The sequence below is a fragment of the Manis javanica genome, chromosome 14 (assembly GCF_040802235.1).
Source record: "Manis javanica isolate MJ-LG chromosome 14, MJ_LKY, whole genome shotgun sequence".
NCBI classification, from domain to species: Eukaryota; Metazoa; Chordata; class Mammalia; order Pholidota; family Manidae; genus Manis; species Manis javanica.
The window spans coordinates 41,690,428-41,710,358 of record NC_133169.1 but is presented as its reverse complement, the minus strand read 5'-3'; the positions used below and the strand labels follow the sequence as shown (position 1 = coordinate 41,710,358).

General features: G+C 38.8%; 1 protein-coding gene across 1 annotated transcript; it reads right to left on the bottom strand.

The window, feature by feature from the left end:
* Positions 1-11,244: 11,244 nt before the first annotated feature.
* On the bottom strand, positions 11,245-12,207 carry LOC108388654 (olfactory receptor 2T29-like). The gene has a single exon (XM_037025631.2). It carries the CDS (start codon positions 12,205-12,207, stop codon positions 11,245-11,247), a length of 963 nt encoding a protein of 320 aa, XP_036881526.2.
* Positions 12,208-19,931: the final 7,724 nt, after the last annotated feature.

The following is a 19,931-nucleotide window of genomic DNA, read 5'->3' as shown; positions in this document are numbered from 1 at the left end:
AGTAATTCTTCCTTGGTTTGTACTTGCAGTTGGAACACTTGCACCTGGAACAATGTGTCTGCTTCATCAAGGCACTCCTTCTGGGCTCGGCTGACTTCTTCAAAGGTCAACAGCAAGCCCCACTCATGGGCTACAGCCAACATTGTCTTTTTCCCTGTGTTCAACAAATGCTGGTGTAGCCACTGGGCCACATCAGAGGCAGGCTATCCTTCTAGCCAGTGCACATGGGCCAATATGTCTGCTTCATCATTCCCTGGGGATGCCAAAGGAAATGTCTGGTCATTTGTATGAAATGATTTATAGTAACAGTCTTAGTCTGACCAGAGGCCCATAAGTCTTGCCACAACTCTTGCCCCTCAAAGGGGCTGGTGACCAACCATCCAGTTGGTACGGTACCATGTCAGTAGCCACAGGGTCAAGCCCCAATAGATGGCCCAGACAGCAGTTCAGACAACTATAGAGGAGGGCTCCTGGGTGATCATGAACCATATTGCCTGTATCTCATCTCATTGGCTGCCTTTCCCCTCTCCATGCTCTGTTCATATTGTTTCAGTCTTAGGATAGAAAGCCACAGCCCTCCATTTGGGGGATGCCCATGACTATAGGCATCTGTGTACCAAGCATCTTCAAGTATAGGGGCTTTTCCTTCCTGATAAGGACTCTCAGCTACCAATGGTTCAAAAGCAAGTTCTTCCTGCTTTCCACTGGTATACGTCACTGGCCCAAATAAGCATTAGAGTTTTTCACTTAAGCTCTCACTTAAGTAGAGAGAATGCTATATTTCTGTAAATACACAACCCATTTGGCCAATGTAGGCATCTGTGCCATGCCACTCTCTGGCCTTTGAGTCCAGTCTTGCACTCACCCCACATGTGTAACAAATGTTTATGGAACCATTGGGTTATATCAGAGGCAGACTTTCCCTCTAGCCAGTGCACCTGGGATGGGATAGGTGGTTATTACCTTGGTGAGAGCTGTTCCACTAATGGGCTCCATAGCCAATAATGTGTGGTACACAGGAGCCAGTTGTTTCTCCATCAATGTGTACTGGACCTCTGCTACTTCCCATAATTGTGACCAGAATTTAGTGGGTTGGCATGTCTGTTCAAACCACTGCCAATGTCCCCATCCATAACCATATTTGGTTACATGAACATCTAGCTCACAGGGCCTTGATGAGTTCTTTACACTCAAAGCCTGTATGGCCTTGACTGTTTGCTTAGTAGCAGTAAAAGAAGCTGCACATGTTTCATCCCAGTCCCACCTGAGGTTCTTTCATAGCAACTGGTATAAGGGCTTTGGAATTTGTGCTAAGTGCAGGATAAACACTCTCCAGTAGCCCAAAAGCCCTTCTAATACTGCCACAGTGGTAGGGGTAAGGAAAGCCCAGACATTATTATGACTGCTTCAGAAATAACTTTAGTTATATCTGACCAGAAAACCAGCAAGAACTTTATTGCAAAATGAGTCCCTGATCTTTCTCTTATAGATGTTGCAGCAGTCTAAGAACTGCCCCTTCTAAATCTGAAAGAGCATCAGATGTAAGCATGATATCGTCAATGTAGTGATATAGCTGCACCATTTGCAGTTTCTTCCATGTGACCAAGTCCTGGGCTACAAGTCTGTGGCAAGTGATGGGACTGTGAAAGTATTCCTGTGGCCTATGCAAAACATTGGCCCTTGGCCCCACCCCCTCATCCTCTGCCAACACCGCCCCCATTATCTCTGAAGCTTAAGGCACTGCTCTTTCCTCCCTCTCCTCCATGGCCTCCTGCAGTGTGGACTCTCCTGATGTCTCCTCTCTCACTGCTGCTAATGTATCTTCCAGAAGCATGAGGTGTCTTCTTAATAATTCTCTCTCTTTATTAAGGCATCCCATAAGTCATTGTCCAGGTCATCCAAGAGATGATGAAGTGTGTCTCTCTCCTTGATAAAAACCCTTTCCAGTATCTCAAGAAGCAATCATCCTACAATTTCAGTGGCTACAACGACCACTGAGGGCCTCTAAGCAGTTTACCAGCTCACATGGGCTAATGTCATAGTTTGTGGTGTCTCCACTCTTCCCCAATTCTGCCAAAGGCCCCACCCAACTAGGAGGTGTTTTACCCTAGACCAATTCCCCACTAGGTGTTCCCATTTGAAAGCCCCACAGATAGAGGGCTCCCAGGTAAAGCTCCACTCTCTACCACTGAAGCCACTGGGGCCTCTGCACCATCCACATGAGGGGTTCTGGGTATCTCCCCACCATTTCTAGGGGCAGCCCACCCAATGGTTTCACCCATAAAGACAGATTTCAGGTTCAGAGATCCTGCCTACTATGCCAGATGTAACTCTGGGGGAAAAATCCTGGGACAAAATACCATCGAAACCAAAATCAATAAAAGGTAGAAATAAAGTGGGAGAAACTCATTTATTGTTTACAAGCAGTCATCCACTTCTGCTCACCCATGTTTCTCATTATTCAGCAGCAGAAAGGGACACCACCCAATTTCTCTGATTAAGATATGCCCATGCTCCTCCATGTTATTACCTACTAATATGGAGATGTCTACTTCTCTCCACCCCTTGGAAATGCCTATTGATATGGAGATGTACTAACACCAGGCAAGAAATTCTGGAAATACTGCAATTTGACCTACACCCTCAACATCTTAGTTTCCTGGGGACCCAAGTTCTCTCTCTCAGTACAAAAAATGGCTCCCTTGGTCCAGTCACAAATGTAAATCATCTTCCTCAGGAGCCTGCCCCTGTCTCCAACCAGGAGCAAATGCTTACATGGGGGCTGAAACAGAAACTAGATGATTTAAAGAAATGCTCCCATTCAGAAAGGAGGGGAAATAGAACCTCACAGCTGACAGAGGTCCATAGCAATTCCACCACACAGATGCACAAACCTAGTTAGTGGGCTGGTAAGGCTTCTTCACGAGGACCTCCTGCCGACCTCCACTGGGAACGTCCCTTGTGCTTGTATCTGTAGCTTCATCTACAGAGGCTCTTCCTCATGCACGGCCATCCTTAAATACATTTGAAGGGCATGCAAGCGATGCAGCTTCTTTGAGGGCTGTACTGTTTCCAAGCATGCTTGCACTTTTTTTTTTGGCTTTAGGTAACCCAGACAAGCAACCGAGATTTTTTGTGTATGTTTTAAATTTTTATAGTTTTTCTTAGTCTTATGGATGTTTTGGGAAAAAAAATTCTTACTTGCCTGTTTCCAGTAAATTTCAGTAACCAGAGCTATTTTCTCAAAAACAAATACTGAGTCCTGATATATTTGATCATCACCCTTTGCCCTTCTGTACATTTACACTTATTTTTAGATGGTCTGAAATAATAAGCAAAAGGAGCACACAATGTAAGCTTTGCCTGAGAAGTCATACTGGAACAATATCACTAGATTAAAAATTTTTTTGGAATGTGATTTATCAAGGCATTTTAAAATTCCTTTACTTATTATTTGGAATAAAATAGTAATAAGATTTTACAAACCCTACAATGCCTTGATATTTTCATTCTATCTGCTCTGTTTCCTTGTTGCTCATTGGCCAATTCTTTCCTGAGATTCTGTTTGTTCTAAAACCTTTTCAAATACAGATGCAGCAATAACCTTTCCCTCATTGTTGTTTTATACCCAGGTCTCCTAGAGTCACCAACTCAGTACGCACAAGGTATCTCTCCAAGTCAACACAGGAAACTATTTTGCAATAGGTTTAGATACTACATAATAGTGACAGCTGTCATTCCAGTCCTTGAAACCCATCTTACTTAATACCATTTATCTAGCCAAGGATACAGTTTTTAGGCTTTTGTCCAATCAGTGCCTTCTAAAGTTAAAACCTCCAATATTAGAGAATATAAATCATTCTAGCTTTTGACCATTCTGAAATTTTGATGGCTTTATGCAAAGAGTGTATTTCACTCTAGCTTTACCTACTGTAGACATTCCTATTTGAATAACTGTTCATGCCTGTCTTATTCAGAAGGACTCATGGTCTTAGCTTTTTCTCTCTACTGGCAGTATTTTATTGGATCTTCTATATTTATACAGGACACATAATGACAGAGAAGGATTGGAAGTTATTTTACCTCCTTCTAAACAATTTCAAACCAGAAATGACACATACCACATTTTCTTCTGATGGCAATTAAGAAGCCATCAACACCATTTATAAGGGGTATGTGAAAAGGTTCTGTAAGTAGATCAACACTTGCCAGTCACAACACTGCATCACAGACATGAATAATTTTTTGATAAGATCTCTCTCCAGGTGGCTTTTAACAGAAATGTTTTTTGACGATATAATCTGTAGTATGGTAATTATCAATCACTTTCTTTTCACATATTTATTTGACGTACTATCTGGTATATCAGCAAACACAGCCAAACATGTGAAATTATATACCTATCTCCACCACAATATCCTAAAAACCTTGAAGGTAGCAACATTGTTCTGTTCACTGTTTAGTTTTAACATCTAGAGTGATTCATCTCACTTCTAATTCCTTATAAATGCCAACAGATATTCAAAATATAAAACAATTTAGCAGGACCCAGTAAAACTGAGAAGTGTATGTCCTATAACCAATTACATTATTACTGCATACCAAGAGAAAAATCTAATTCACAATATTCATGTGTAGCAGATTAGCAATTACATGTATTTACAGTATTTTGTTACAGCAAAAAGCAAGAAACGTGATTTTTAAGATTAGAGAGAATTTAAATTATATAAGAAGATTAGGAAATTAATTGATTAAATTATGAGATTATCAGATAGAATCAACTACATAATTCTGAAAAGAGAGAAATATCATAAAATAAATATTCAATTAAAAACAACAAGTACAAGAGTCTGTGCAGAATGATGTTATGGATACATATTTAGAGAAGCTTTTAGAGACCCTCCTTGTCCCCCCTGACCTTCTCCTGTTCCCTGGCCCTCAGGTTCACTTCCTTTCACAGGTCTTTGCAGTTCGGTGGGGATATGTGCTTGGTTCTGACCACTGATCTGTGAATGGAACAGGGACCTGTGCCAGGTGCGATCATCCACGCTCTTCTCCTATTGGTGTCCTGGTGCAGAAAGGTCCTGCCTAACTGGAAGGCACACAATGAAGATAACAGAGCCACAAGACAGTAGGAGTTTGATGCCTTTATGACCATGTGGAAGAGAGAGCCCCTACTAGCACAGACCTGATTCAGAATTTTTGTTAACTAGAGATGGCTTCCCTGCATTGGGACATTCTGTGTGTCATGGTTTACTGAAGTGTCTAGTTCTCACTTACCTAGTGAATATACATCAAGTAAATAGATTATGTTTGGATACAAGTAAATAGATTATGTATGGATACATGTGTGTATGAAAGTTATCCTCATGGGAAATACATTTCTCCAGATAAATGTTGCTTCTATGGAAAGGGGTAAAGAATTGAGACTTGGGGTCATAGAATGATTATTATAATTTTTACATCAATATTTCTATTCTTGAATGCCTTGAATCCACTGTATACTATAAGGATGGGAAGGAAAATTGATTTTAAAATCATCTGGTAATTGTATCTTAGACTGTAATGATATAACCACCTCTTTCTGCTGATTGGGCTCCACTCTGGGTTCAGTATTTCAGAATCCTAGCTGCCACTTACTGCCTTCCATGTGTGCTCAGGGGGCTTTTATGTCCTATAAAAGTTGAAATGTAGGAAGAGGACTTAGATAAACCAGTTGCCCATTGGATTCTCACTGACTTCTCAGCATCAGGATTCGTCTCTGCAACTCCTTATTTGGTTTCTGCTGAGGCAAACAGACCTTAGCTGGAACTGGCTGACACCATGCTAGTTAGTGTCTTCATGGTCTTCCCAGTGCATTATGGACTGTGAAGTTCTCTGACCCACAAGCCTCTTCTTTATAGACGTAAATTGTTCCTGATCAACAGGTATGTTTGAATGCCATCCAATAGTGCCATTAGTAAATTTTGGGTCCCTTTCTCAAACAGAAATTTGGGGAGGTGACTGAATGTGTGGTTGTGAGTGCATTTGCGTTTTATGTGGGCTAATTAAATCACTGTGTAATTTAAAATTTCTTATAAAACCATCTTTAATAAATAAAATTGCATGCTTATCACACAGCATACTAAAAAATTCCATGAATCTGAAATACCTATATGTGTTTTTTTTCAAATTCTGCAAAAGAATATAGAAATCAATTTCTATAATATTAGGATGAAGAAGTTATTCTTAATAAAATACAAATTACAAACTGGAAAGAAAGTGGTTGACATTGTTAGGGTCTGGGCTTCTGAGGCTTCTCCAGAGAACAAACTACACAGGCATAGAGATGTAAATTCAAGCAAGGTCTTTATTCAGCCAGCTAGCTGGGGTCCAAGTGTCAGCCCGACGCAGTGGGTCTCAACAAGGACCCCGAGCACTCAGAGCCAAGGGTTCATATAGCATTTTCAAAGCACTTAACTCATAGTAACTTTCCACAATTATACATTATTCTTGCAAGACATACATCCTGGGGTTAAGCAAGGGCAGGATAAGACTACTCCTCAATGGTTGGGGAGGTTCTGCACAATAAGCTTGGTATGTAAGATTAACTGACCAAGGTTAGCTGACCAAGGGTCACAGCTGCCCACCACCCGGTGCTCATGATTAACTTGTTTTTCAAGGCCTTACCCAGGCCAGGGTTTTTGTTTTTTTTTTCTTCTTCCTGAGTCACACCCTCAGAAAATGGTTTCTAGGTTTCTAAAATGGCTATGCTTATGCTAATTTACTAATCTTACTAATGCTTAGATTCTACATTTCCCCACTTCCTTTTGACCATTCCAATCATGGAATGTTTGTTTCTTCCTGCTGTGTGAGTGAATGATACTGCGGTCTCAGCATTAGCACCTGAACAGCACTCACTCTTTCCCTAACAAAGGCTATTAGCCGGTTTAAGATACAGGGACCTAAAGTGAGAAGCAGTATAAAAATAAGCAAGGGCCCTGCCAGGGTGGATATCAGGGTTGTAAACCATGGGGATTTAGTAAACCAGGATTCAAATAGCCCTTGGCTGGCCTCTCGCTCTGTCTTCCTTTGATCTAGCCTCTCTCTAAGTTTCAACATTGAATCTCTTACTATTCCAGAATGGTCTGCTGTTAAGGTTCAACTAAGTTTTATTAGTCCTTTTTCCTGACTCTTGATGCTCTCTGCACTCCTTTACAACATATTTGACACCATAGAATAAGTTTTCACAACAGAGAAAATTATACACATATGTTGAAATTTCACTTTTGGAAAAGGCCCTACATATATAACGAAGGACTCATATTAATAGTGTAGGAGGAAATAAATCAGATACTGTGCAAACTACAGATTTAAGAATTAACATAATCTTGAACTTGGCTAATTCAGAGCTTAAGAAATACTGTAGAACAATTAACATATAGGAAGATGCTAAATCAAAATTAGAAAAATGTATATACATACATGCAATCTAGGTGGAATTGATAATATTAGCCAAGATCTGCAAAGTGTACCCACTATCAAGAAGTAGGTCAAGGTTAAACAGAGGTGGGTGGGGATAAGAATTTCATCAAAGATGTAGAATGAGCCAATAGCGCCATCAAAGGGATGCTCTCTGCAGCGTTGGTTCCCAGGGGCAGCAGGAGGAACAGTGGTTTGAAGGACCCGTGGCAGCTGAAGCTGTAAGAGGGGATGACCCTTGGTGACACCTGGTCCCCAGGTGGAGGAACTCAGCCAGCACTGGCCGAGATGGTGCTGAGGGAGTAAATACCCAGACCTCAGTCTGCTCCTGCCCTCCAGTCCCCTGCTGGGGTCTCTCCCTGGCCAGACCATCCAGAAGACAGAGGGACAAGTTGCCGCCTCTGGCCACAGAGCAGACGTGGAGGAGCAGAAATGCATGAGGGGGAGAACAGAGACTCTGCAGCACAGTCAGAATGTGAGCAGCTGGAGCTCTTCCTTCTCAGACGGTGGGTCTAAATTAGCTAGTATCGTTTAGCATGAAAATTAACAATTTGTATAAAAAGTTAAAAAGTAATTGATCTTTTGAGTCAATAATACCCCTCTGGGAATCTGTCCTACAAAAGTAATCATATATGTGAAGAAAGATATTTTGTATAAAAATATTCATTTTTGAGTAATATTTATCAAGATAATACAATGGCACCATTAAGTTGTTATTTGGGGAATTTTATTTATTTATTTAATAATATCTGTCTTTTTATTTATTATTTTCATTGAATTATAATGACACAAAACATTATATTAGTTCCCTGTGTACAAAACAGTGACTTGAAGATTAAGAAATGCTCACCACTATAGCTTCAGTTACCATGTCACCTACACAGTTAATAAATTTTATGGACTATATTCCCTATCATGTACTTTTTGTCACCATGACTTATTTATTTTTAAGTAGAAGTTTGCGCCTCTTTACCCCATTTATCTATTTCACCAAAACACCTACCTACTCCCTTCTGGCAACCACCAGCTGGTTCTCTATTTATGGGTCTGTCTTTGTTTTTGTTTATGTGTTCATTTTATTCTGTTTTCTGGATTCCATGTATAAGTGGAAACAAATGATATTTGTTTTTTGCTGTCAGCATTCTTAACTTTTACTTAACATATGATTTTGATCTATACATGTTGCCACAAATTGCAAAATTTCATTATATTTTATGGCTGAGTAATAGTCCATTATTTATGTGTATCCATCTTATTAGTATATGTTATCCATTGATGGATACATCTACTAATCTTCTATATCTTGGCTATTGCTTGTAATTATGTAATAAATGTTGGAGTGGATGCATTCTTTCAAATCAGTGTTTTCATTTTCTTTATGTAAATACTCAGAAATGGAATTTTGGAATATAGACTGTTATTTTCAGTTGTTTGAGGAAATTCCATATCCTTCCTTATAGTCGCTGCACAAATTTATATTCTCAGCATCACCTGATGAGGGTTCTCTTTCTCCACATCCTCACCAGCACTTGTTATTTCCAATTTGACTGGTGTGATGTGATTTCTAATTGTGTTATTCATTTCCATTACCTGATGATTAGCTATGTAGATAACTTTTTCTTGTGTGTTGGTCATCCCTATGGTTTTGGAAAAATGACTATTTAGGCAATTTGCCCATATTTAATTGTATTTTTTCCTTTTTTGGTGTTGAGGTGTATAAGTTCTTTATATGTTTTGGATATTTAACCCTTATCACATATATAATTTGCAAATATACTGTCCCATTCAATAGGCTGTCTTTTTGTTCAGTTGATGGTATCCTTCACTGTGCAAAGCTTTTAGTCTGATGTTGTACCAATTGTTTATTCATTTATTTATTTTTTCTCTCATATTAGGGAGACATATCCAGGAAAAAAAAATTCTAAGGCTGATGTCCAAGATGTACTCTATGTATCATATTTTTCATTTATTTAATTGAAACGTAGTTGATTTAAAATGTTATATTGGTTTCAGATGTACAACATACTGGCTTGACAATTACATACAAAGTGCTCATCCCAATAACTGTAGTTAACTTTTTGTCACCATACAAAGATTACAACATTACTTGCTATGTTTCCTATATTAACCTTTTATTCCTTTGACTAATTTGTTCTTGTAATTTGAAGTTGGTACCTCTTTATACCCTTCACCTTATGCGCACCCATAATCCCCCTTTTCTGAAGAACATGGTACACACAACATTTTGTTCAATTTTGTTCATGATTTTCCCTGTATTTTGTGTGTTGTAAGTGGAGCCATGAAATATCTGTATCCTTATGGTAGGCCAAGGTGAGAAGTGATACATGTGCTTTTCAATTACTTATATTAGAAGAATGCATATTTTATTAGTTCTGTTTTACTGTGACAAAAATATTGGAAATTGGTCCACATTGTCTCCCAACACTACAGATCCATAGTTTACAGTCATCAATTAATCATGGTTACTATACAACCATGCCTGTGGCTTTGTGAAGCAGGTCCAAGGCCACACACACTCCAAATAACCTTCCTCACAGGCCTTCCTGGTGCTCAGTGTGTCCAGGTGCACCTAGAGCAACACCATTCAGCTCCCCGTCCATACTCACCTGCTCCCCTGACCTCTCGTGTTCAGGTCACCATTTGATTGTTATCGACTTAAAATCCCTAAAGTGCTAGCCTGGTCTTTTCAATACTGTTTATAAACTTCTAGGTCTCAGAAGGCTAAGAAATGAGTCTATAGCATACAGCATGGAAGGAAAGGCCACTGGAACATTTCCTCTCCTGCCTGGATACCTGTGTGTCTGCTGCTCATGCTTTTCTGGGGTATCTTGTCTCTGAGCAAGTTCCCCACGATCCAGCCTCCTACACTCCACTGAGGTAACATCTAGTCACCGCTTAACACTGAGATTTTGGGATTTTAATATGACATAAGAAATATATATACTGAGTAATTGAATAAATAAATGAGTTTGGCTATTTGTTTTCTTCCTTTGTCTAAAAACTATATACTTCAAAACTTAACTCTGACATAACCTCATGCAAGGGACCTTCACCATTTCATATTCCAACTATTTGCTTATAGTTTTCCCATGGCTCCAAAACATCTACTTGCTGGGGAATATTAATCACCACTTGATGCCTTTGTTGGAAAATATGGGATGAGGAGGACAAAATAAAAGCATGCAGGTGACTGTGGCAGTAATACTGGGGCACTTTGAAAGGAGAATTTTTAGAAGATAGTATATCACATACACTGCCACCAGACAGAATGCAGATACAAGAATGGAAAAGAATAAAAACTCAAAAAAAGGAGGGAGGATTGTAATTGTAACCATTTTATGGAACAATTTTACATTTATGGTAAAGCAGCATGGATATGAGTGGTACAGACAACACCCACGTGCTCTTTACCAAGACTCTCCAGTTACTGACATTCTACCCTTTTGCTCTATCACTTCCCTCTCCCTCATCCCCTCTCTATCATTTTAATCAATATCATAGTTTCTCATGATATTTTCCCTCTAAATATATTTCTAGGAATGTGGATTTTCTTCTACAGACACTGTAATTATCAAGCTAAGTAAATGTAACATAAATATTGAGTTTATAATCCATTTTGAATGGAGAAGGGTTAGAAATTGAAGAGTTTTGTACTACATGGAAGCAATTCTTAAAAAAGGTATAAAAATTATAAATTCTGATGTAAGATTCTAAACTTATGATGTATAGAGAAAAGGATCAGTGCATCAATATCAAAGTTTCTTACTTTATGGTTTCTTGAAAGACAGCGCCCACATTCAACATTTTCTTCAGAGCCCCCATAACATCCTTATTCCTTAGACTATAGATCAAAGGGTTTAGCACAGGAGTAAGTATGGTGTAAAAGACAGACACCACCATGTCCTTCTCAGGGGTGTGGGAGGAGCTGGGGAGCATGTAGGTGTAAACGCCAGCCCCATAGAAGAGGGTGACCACAGTCATGTGGGAGGAGCAGGTGGCAAAGGCCTTCCTCCGGCCCTCTGCTGAGTTCATCCTGTGGATGGTGAGGAGGATGAAACCATAGGAGCCTGAAATGATGGTCACAGGGATGAGCAGCATGAGGATGCAGCAGAGGTACATGAGTGTCTCATACATGGAGGTGTCAGAGCAGGAGAGCTTCATCACAGCAGGGACCTCACAGAAGAAATGATGGATCTCCCGGGACCCACAGAAAGGGAAGGTCATGGTGATAGGTGTGAGCATGAAGCCATCCACTGATCCCAGGAGCCAGCAGCCAGATGCCAGGAGGACACACACCCTGTGGTTCATGAGGACAGGGTAACGGAGAGGGTGGCAGATGGCTGCATAGCGGTCATAGGCCATGGTGGCCAGGAGGAAACATTCTGAACCTGCCAGTGTCACATAGAGGAACATCTGCATCCCACATCCGGGGGCTGAGATCATGTTCACACCTGTGACCCGGTCCACGAGCACCTTGGGCACAGTGATGGAAATGTACGTCATGTCCATGAGAGACAACTGGCTAATGAAAAAGTACATGGGGGTGTGGAGCCGGGCATCAGAGCATATCAGAAGGATTAGGATGGTGTTTCCAGACAAGGCCATCAGGAAAACCACAAAAATGACCACACAAAGGAGGGTTGGGTGTTTGGATTGACTGAAGATTCCCAGCAGGATGAACTCTGACCTTCCTGAGTGGTTGGCCATCCAGGTGGTGTCCTCCATGATGTCACCTGGCCCTCCAAGGAGAGAAGTAATGGGGCACTCATGAGATGCCACCTACTGAATGACTCTTTAGGGTGTGGGCATATGTGTGTGTGTGTGTGTGCATGTGTGTGCGTGTGCATCAACCCCGTTATGCTAAGTGGAGGAAACCCTATGGTCCTGAAGACTGAGAGGTTACACGCCACTTGTAATTCTATGAATATGCCAAGAAATTAATAATTCACAGTGTGGGACAAAATAATTGGTAGCCTGTGAAATTGTCAAAGTTCAAGATCATGAGATGACCTGATGATATATGTCCTTTATCAAGTATGGAAATTTGCATGGTCACTTGTCTATGCAAACACAAAAAGTGAATTTTTAAAGAAGGGACATTACATTCTTCTAAAATTTTTGTTAAAGGACTCAGAATTTCATTAACATCTCTGGTGTAGGGATCCAGTTAGGTTCTCACAAATTCTTGAAGCTATATTTCATGTAATAAAGATTTTATGTTTCACCATGTATCCAAATACTGAGTCATTACATTATACTCCTGAAACTAATAAAATTTTATATGTCAATTATACCTCAATTTATAAAATGACTTAAAAAGTAACTGAATCACAGTTTGAGAAAATCCATATGAATGTTTTAACCCATTGTGCCCGTGAGATTGGGACACACATTGAAGCAGTAAGGTGGGTGGTTTGAGCCGTATATTCAGAAGTAGACTGTGGGCCTTACCAAGGAACCCTTTGGACATCCTAGGGGCAACATTAGGATCCCAGACTCTGAAGCCGTACTGCAGCTATGGGTCCAGTTTAGCCTGCACCCCTATTTCCCTGTCCACTCTACTTAAAATGAGGGCAAGCACAATTATGTCAGTCATGGTTAGGAGTAAATGAGCTAAAATTATGGAAGTGGTTAGATCATATTCAGTGACAGTGGATACAAATATATACCACTATTTTAGATAATTTATATATAGAGAGAGAACTGTGCAGATTATATGTAAGCAAGGGCTCTTGCTCTTTTTATCCGGTGCTATAAGATGAATTGTTAGGTCAGTTCATCAGCTGTAGTATCTGTTTATACTTTAAATAATTTGAATTTCATAATTTCTGTATTCCTAGAGAACTTATGCATGAATTTGCTTATATATTTATACATACTTATATGTGTATATAGACACATATAATTTTTATAATTATAGAAACTTTAATTTAATAAACAGAAACATATAAATATAAATACATATACACATATAATGTATTTCTTATGTTAATATTGGTTAAGAAGAACTTCATGCAGAAATCTATTTTTTTATGTAGTACATGTTTTTCTAAGTTGCAATTCATCATCTTAAAACTTCTACCATTTGCTTTAAATATAAGAGGACAAGGATTAAGATTTAGAGTGTCACTGCTGTTTATCAGACAAACCTTTGTTTTCCCAAATGTTATCTGCTTTAATGTACCCAGAAGATAATTTTCATGGACACTGAGATGCAAAGAGGAAACCGGAATAACACGGAGAGATTTCCGACCCCAGTTCCCCATTGGCCCCTCTGTCCTGCTGCTCACGGGCAGCTTCTGAGTCACCTGAAGATGAATCAGAGGCAAAATAAAATTCATGACACCTAGGGAGGTCACAATCAGTCTACTCAGGAGCAAATGTTATAGAAATATGATTCACAGTAAAATTTTAAAATAACTGCCGTGTAAATAAAATGAATGACAGATGCAAAAGATATCTGATCTGTCTTAAGAGAATCAGTAATAGCTTCATCTATGTTTTCTCACGAAGGTTAGATCTCTGCAGGTTTTCAGTTTCTGACAAGTTAAAATGCAGTAAAGGGGGAAATATGGGCTCCTTTTTCTGGAAAGAGTTGAGAGGTGGTTGTATTTCAGTGACATTTCACAATGATATTTCACATTTCAAATATATTTTATACTATTGCATTAATTCCAAATGTTAATTAGTATAATCAGTTTACTAATAAAGTGAATTTATTCAGGGTGTTAAAGCAGTAGACAAGACTGACAGTGACTTCAATTTCTTAATATAAATATCAAAGAAATCTGGACACATTGCATTAGAAAATACAGCTTATCTTTCAAATTCCACCCTCTCTGGCATATGGATTCTGAGCTCTATGATTAATTTTAAAATAGTTTGATTAATTGCAAAATATACCTCTTTGCCAGTCTATACTTGTGGTCAAACTAAACGAGGGCTAGCAGAGGGAGCAGTCATGTGAGACCTTCAGCTGTTTGCTGAGCGAGTGGAGGGAGACTGGAAGGGAATTTGGGGTCACTGGGCAATTCTCTGCTGCACCTCAGTAAATGGGGATCAGTGTCACTAGGCCACAGCAAACAAACCAACTGGGATACAGACAGACAGGAAACCGTGTCTGCACCACCCTCAGCAGCGGCCCTCCACCCCATGCAGACTTACTCTAACGCAACTTCTTGAGTTTCATGGAAGCACTTTAGTGCATATTTAACTTGAGGTCATGGATAGTGTCTGTGGCATATGCCAAACCTTTATTTGAAGCTGACAGCATTCCAGGAATTGTCCAAAAGCTCACCACATTCCATCCTTCCCAGGAGCCTGTGAGGTCTGTCCTTTTACACGATAAAAGCTTAAGGTTCTCAGAGTATCTGCCTAATGCCACAAACAAAACGGAGTGAGAACTCATCCTAGTCCATGATTCGGACCCACAGGCTGTGTCTCTGCCTCAGGTCTCTTAACACCATGGCCTTCCCTCCATGGGGGACGACCTGGTGTCAGGCACCCATGTCAGCTTTCCAGGGGAAGTATAAGCATGTTAGAGACACTTGTTTCTAGTACTTTACAAACCTCAGAAATCATCCCCACACCTAGTAAAATAGTAGCTCTTCCTCTATAAATTTCAATCTCAAGAAAAGAAAATGCAACATCCAGTAAATGGGGATGAATGCATATATTCCTTTTCCCACAAATAGTTGCAAAATAAAGACACATGTCCTAATATATTGCAGTAAGTACATGCAATATAGAGAGATTCATAAGAGAAAGCATACATGCTTTCCTTCTTAAATGCAGATAGGTCAAAATCCAGAAAACACTTTCAGCTAATAGAATGTGAAAGAAGAACAAGTCAAAACAATAATTACCCTTTCCCCTTGCAGTTCTACTTCTGTGGTTGAGACCACCCCAGGAGGTGATGTTTCTCATCCCATCTACATGGGCTAATGGCTCATGTCCAGGTTAAGTGTATAAATAAGGAGGAGAGTGACATCATCCCTGGCATTACTATGCCCTTTGAGTGGATGCTTTTTCTTTTGACAAATCCCCTCTGAGATTGTGAAGAGGAATGCAATTAAGAGAACTAAAGAAGCTAATGGATTATTCTGTTGCAGTTTTTAAAGAATTTTTCTCATGTCTTTAAACAAATCCTCCTTTTACTGTGAATCTCAGTATGTATTAAAGCTTATCTAATATCAACAATAATCACAAATCCAAACATCACTAATAAATTACGGCTATGAAATATGTAAATGTATATATGAGTACATATACTTCCTCCTTTAAAGGTCAAGGAAAATTGTGAAATTCTTTTATTTTTCTCTTATAAAGAATATGAAACTAATAATTCAGTGGATTTGTTAAAGACAAAACCACTAGTCAACATGGTATTTGAAAGTTAGCTTAAGCTAATTTCCTTCACATCATTGTCTTGATCTCTCTACAATGGATTGCTGATTGTACACTTTCTTCTGTTCTTTAAGTGAAGTATATTAATTTAATACTACCTTATCTTTTCTTTTTTCCCATTTATTTCATTTTACAATTGTTCTGTTTTTGTTTCTTTTTTAGGTATAATAATATATAACATTGTGTATGTTTAAGATGTGCAGTGTGGTTTCATGACTTATACTCAGGTCTTTGAACCAGTTCCAGTTTACTTTTGTGCATGGGGTTAGACAATAATCTAGTTTCATTCTCTTACATGTAGCCATCCAGTTTTGTAAACACCATTTGTTGAGGGGGCTGTCATTTCGCCATTGTATATCCATGGATCCTTTATTATATATTAATTGGCCATATATGTGTGGGCTCTCTATTCTGTTCCATTGATCTATGGGTCTTGTGCCAGTACCAAATTGTTTTGATTACTGTGTGTTTGTAGTACAGCTTGATGTCAGGGTGTGTAATTCCCCCAGCTTTGTTCTTCCTTCTCAGTATTGGTTTGGCTATTCAGCATCTTTTGTGGTTTTGTATGAATTTTGGAACTGTTTGTTCTAGTTAATTGAAGAATGCTGTTAGTATTTTGATAGGGACTGCATTGAATCTGTAGATTGATTTAGGCAGGATGGTCATTTTGACAATATTAATTCTTATTGTCCATAAGCATGGGGTGGGAGAATGGGATTAAGGGGCGCTAAAATTCTCAATCACTATATAGGTAGGTCACAAATAAGTTAGTACAGCATGGAGAAGACAACAAGTAATGACTCTATAGTATCTTATTACACTGACAGGCAGTGACTTCAGTAGGGGGTAAGGACTTGATAATATGGGTGAATGTTGAAACCACAAGGTTTTGCATGTTGAACCTTTATAAGATTGTATATCAATGATACTTTAATTAAAAATATGTCTAATGTGATGATTTAATATCAGTATATATTGCAAAATATTTACTATAATACATGAGTTAACATAACCCTTACTCATGTTATTATCAAATTTTTGTTGTTATGGTGAGACTATAGCTCTATTCTCATTTTAACTTTCAAGTATACAGTATAATATTTTAAATTACAGCTACTGTGATGTGGATAACATTTATAAGTTTATAATATACATGTTAATTCAATACATATTTATGCTGACAAATTGTTTAGAACATACTTTACCTAACACTTCTATCACATCTCAAAATTATGATTATCTGACCATTTCTTTGTTTTGATTAGAACAACTAAGGTCTACTCTTTTGGCAAGTTTTAATTATATAATAAACTATTTACTAAAATCATGATGCTGTGTATTAGATCCTCAGAACTTACTACTCTTCTATTTGGCCAATAACTCCCCATTTCTTCTACCTGAGTCCTTGATAACCACTCTTGGACTCTTGCTTTTATGATTTTTCCTTTCTTACATTGAATATACAAGAGAAATTATATATTGCATCTTTCCACGTTTGACTTCTTACACTTCACATAAATAACAAGGTTCATCCAATATGTTGCAAAGGACAGGACTTCCCACTTGCTCATTTCTGAATAATACTCCACCGCCCATATCTATATCATCATATCTACTTATCTATACCTGTACATATATCTGCATCTATATCTGTAAGCATACCTCATTTTATTGTTCTGTATTGTGATTCACAGGTGTTGTGTTTCTTACAGGCTGAAGGATCGTGCCAACAATGTATCGACCATGTCCATCAGCTCCATTTCTCAAACAGCATTTGCCACTTCTGTCTGTGTCACTGTTTGGTAATTCTCACAATACTCCATATTCTTCCAGTATTATTATACTTGCTGTGATGACCTGTGATCAGTGAACGTTGACGTTACCATTGTCATTGTTTTGGGGTCACATGAACCATAATCATATAAGATGCCAAAATCAATCAGCAAATGCTGTGTGTGTTCTGAATCCCACACCCACACTCTTCCACATCTCCTGCCCGCTCCTCAGGCATTCCTACACCTACACAACAGTCAATAAGTTGATCCAATCAATAACTCTACAATAGGCTCTAACTGAGTGAAAGGAATACTGGCATGTGCCTCAATTTGAATCAAATTTGGAAATGGTTAAATTGGGTGGGGAAGTTATGTGCAAAGAGGTGACAGGCCCCTGCCAGGCCTCATGTGCTGCAGCCATCCAGGTCGTGAATGGAAAGGAACGTTCTCAAGGAAATGGAAAGTGACAGTCCAGGGGACACAGTGGATTTACCAGAAAGCACAACAACCTTCTTTCTATTACAGAGAAAGTATTCAGGGGCTGAATAGATGATCAAACCAGCCACAGCATTTCCTTATGCCAAAGCCGAATCCATCAAAGTCTTAATTCTCTCCAATTCTGTGAAGGCTGAGAGGTGAGGAACCTGAAGGAGAGAGGTTTGAAGCTAGAAGACATGGGTCTATAAGGCTTCAGGAGAGCAGCCATCTCCAGGATAGAAAACTGCACATTGATGCAGCAGTTGCTGATGTAGAAGTTGCAGGAAGTTATCCAGAAGATCTAGTCAAGATAACTAATGAAGTGGAAACACCAAACATCAGATTTTAACTGTAGATGAAATAACCTTATATTGGAAGAGATGCCATTTAGGATTTTCATGGTTAAAATGGAGAAGTGAATGCATGGTTTTAAAGCTTCCAAGGATGGACCAATTCTCTCATTTGGCAATAAGGCAGCTGGCGCCTTTTGGGGGAAGCCAGTGCTCACTGACAATTCTGAAAATGCTAAATCTACTCCTTTTGTGCTCAGAAAATGGAAAAATAAAGCCTGGATGAGAGCACATCTGTTTATAACAGGGTTAAGTACTTAAAGCCACTGTTGAGACATGCTGCTCAGATAAAAAGATTCCTTTCAAAATGTTTTTTCTCATTGACAATCTACCAGGTCACCCGAGAGCTCTGATTGAGTTGCACCAGACCAATGCTGTTTTCATGCTGCTGGCACAACATCCGTTCTGCAGTCCATGGATCAAGGAGTAGTTCTGAATTTTAAGTCTTACTGAAGAAATACATTTGGCAAAGCTATGGTTGCCATAGACAGTGATTCCTCTGATGGATCTAAGCAAAAAAAATGATGAAAGCCCTCTGGCAAAATTCACTGTTCTACATGCCATTAAGAACATTGGTGACTCAAGGAAAGGGGTCTAAAATCAATATTAAAAGGGGTTTGGAAGAAATCTGTTCTCATCCTCACGAGTGACTTTGAGTGGTTCAAGAGTTTGGTGTAGAAAGCAATAAAAAATGTGGTGGAAACAGAAGGAAAGCTGGAACTAGAAGTAGAACCTGAACATGTGACTGAATTGCTGAAGTCTTATAACAATACTTGAGCTGATGAGGAGTCGCTTGTTATGGATGAGCAAAGAAAGTGATTTATTATCATGGAATCTACTCTTGTCAATGTGAAGATAGTTGAACTGACAACAAATGATCTAGAATATCATATGAACTTAGGTTATGAAGCAGTTGCAGAGTTGTAAAGAATTGATTCCAATCTTGAAAAACATTCTACTCTTGGTAAAATTCTACGAAACAGCATCACATTCTACAGAGAGATAACTCACGAAAGAGAGAGGCAATTAATGCAGGATAATTCATTGCCTTTTTTAAAAAAATTTCTGGTCTCCCAACATTCAGCAGCTACCACCTTGATCTATCAGCAGCCATGAACATCAAAGTAAGACCCCCACCAGCAAAGAAGATTACAGTTCTCTGAAACTCAGATATTTGATAAATTATTTAGCAATATAGTATTTAGATATAATGCTACTGCTTACTTAATAGGCTACAGTAATGTGTAATCATAAATTTATTCACAGTGGGACAACAAAAAATGCTTATAACTTTATTTATTGTAATATTTGTTATACTTTAGTGATCTGGAACCAAATACACAATATCTCCAAGGTGCAACTGTATCTCTTCCAGTAACTCTATCTCTATATCTGTCTATCTCTACATCTCACATATGATTTATCCATTCATCTATTTGTA

Coding starts and splice junctions, on each gene's coding strand:
- LOC108388654 (XM_037025631.2), bottom strand. CDS start 12,207: ATGGAGGACACCACCTGGATGGCCAACCACTCAGGAAGGTCAGAGTTC.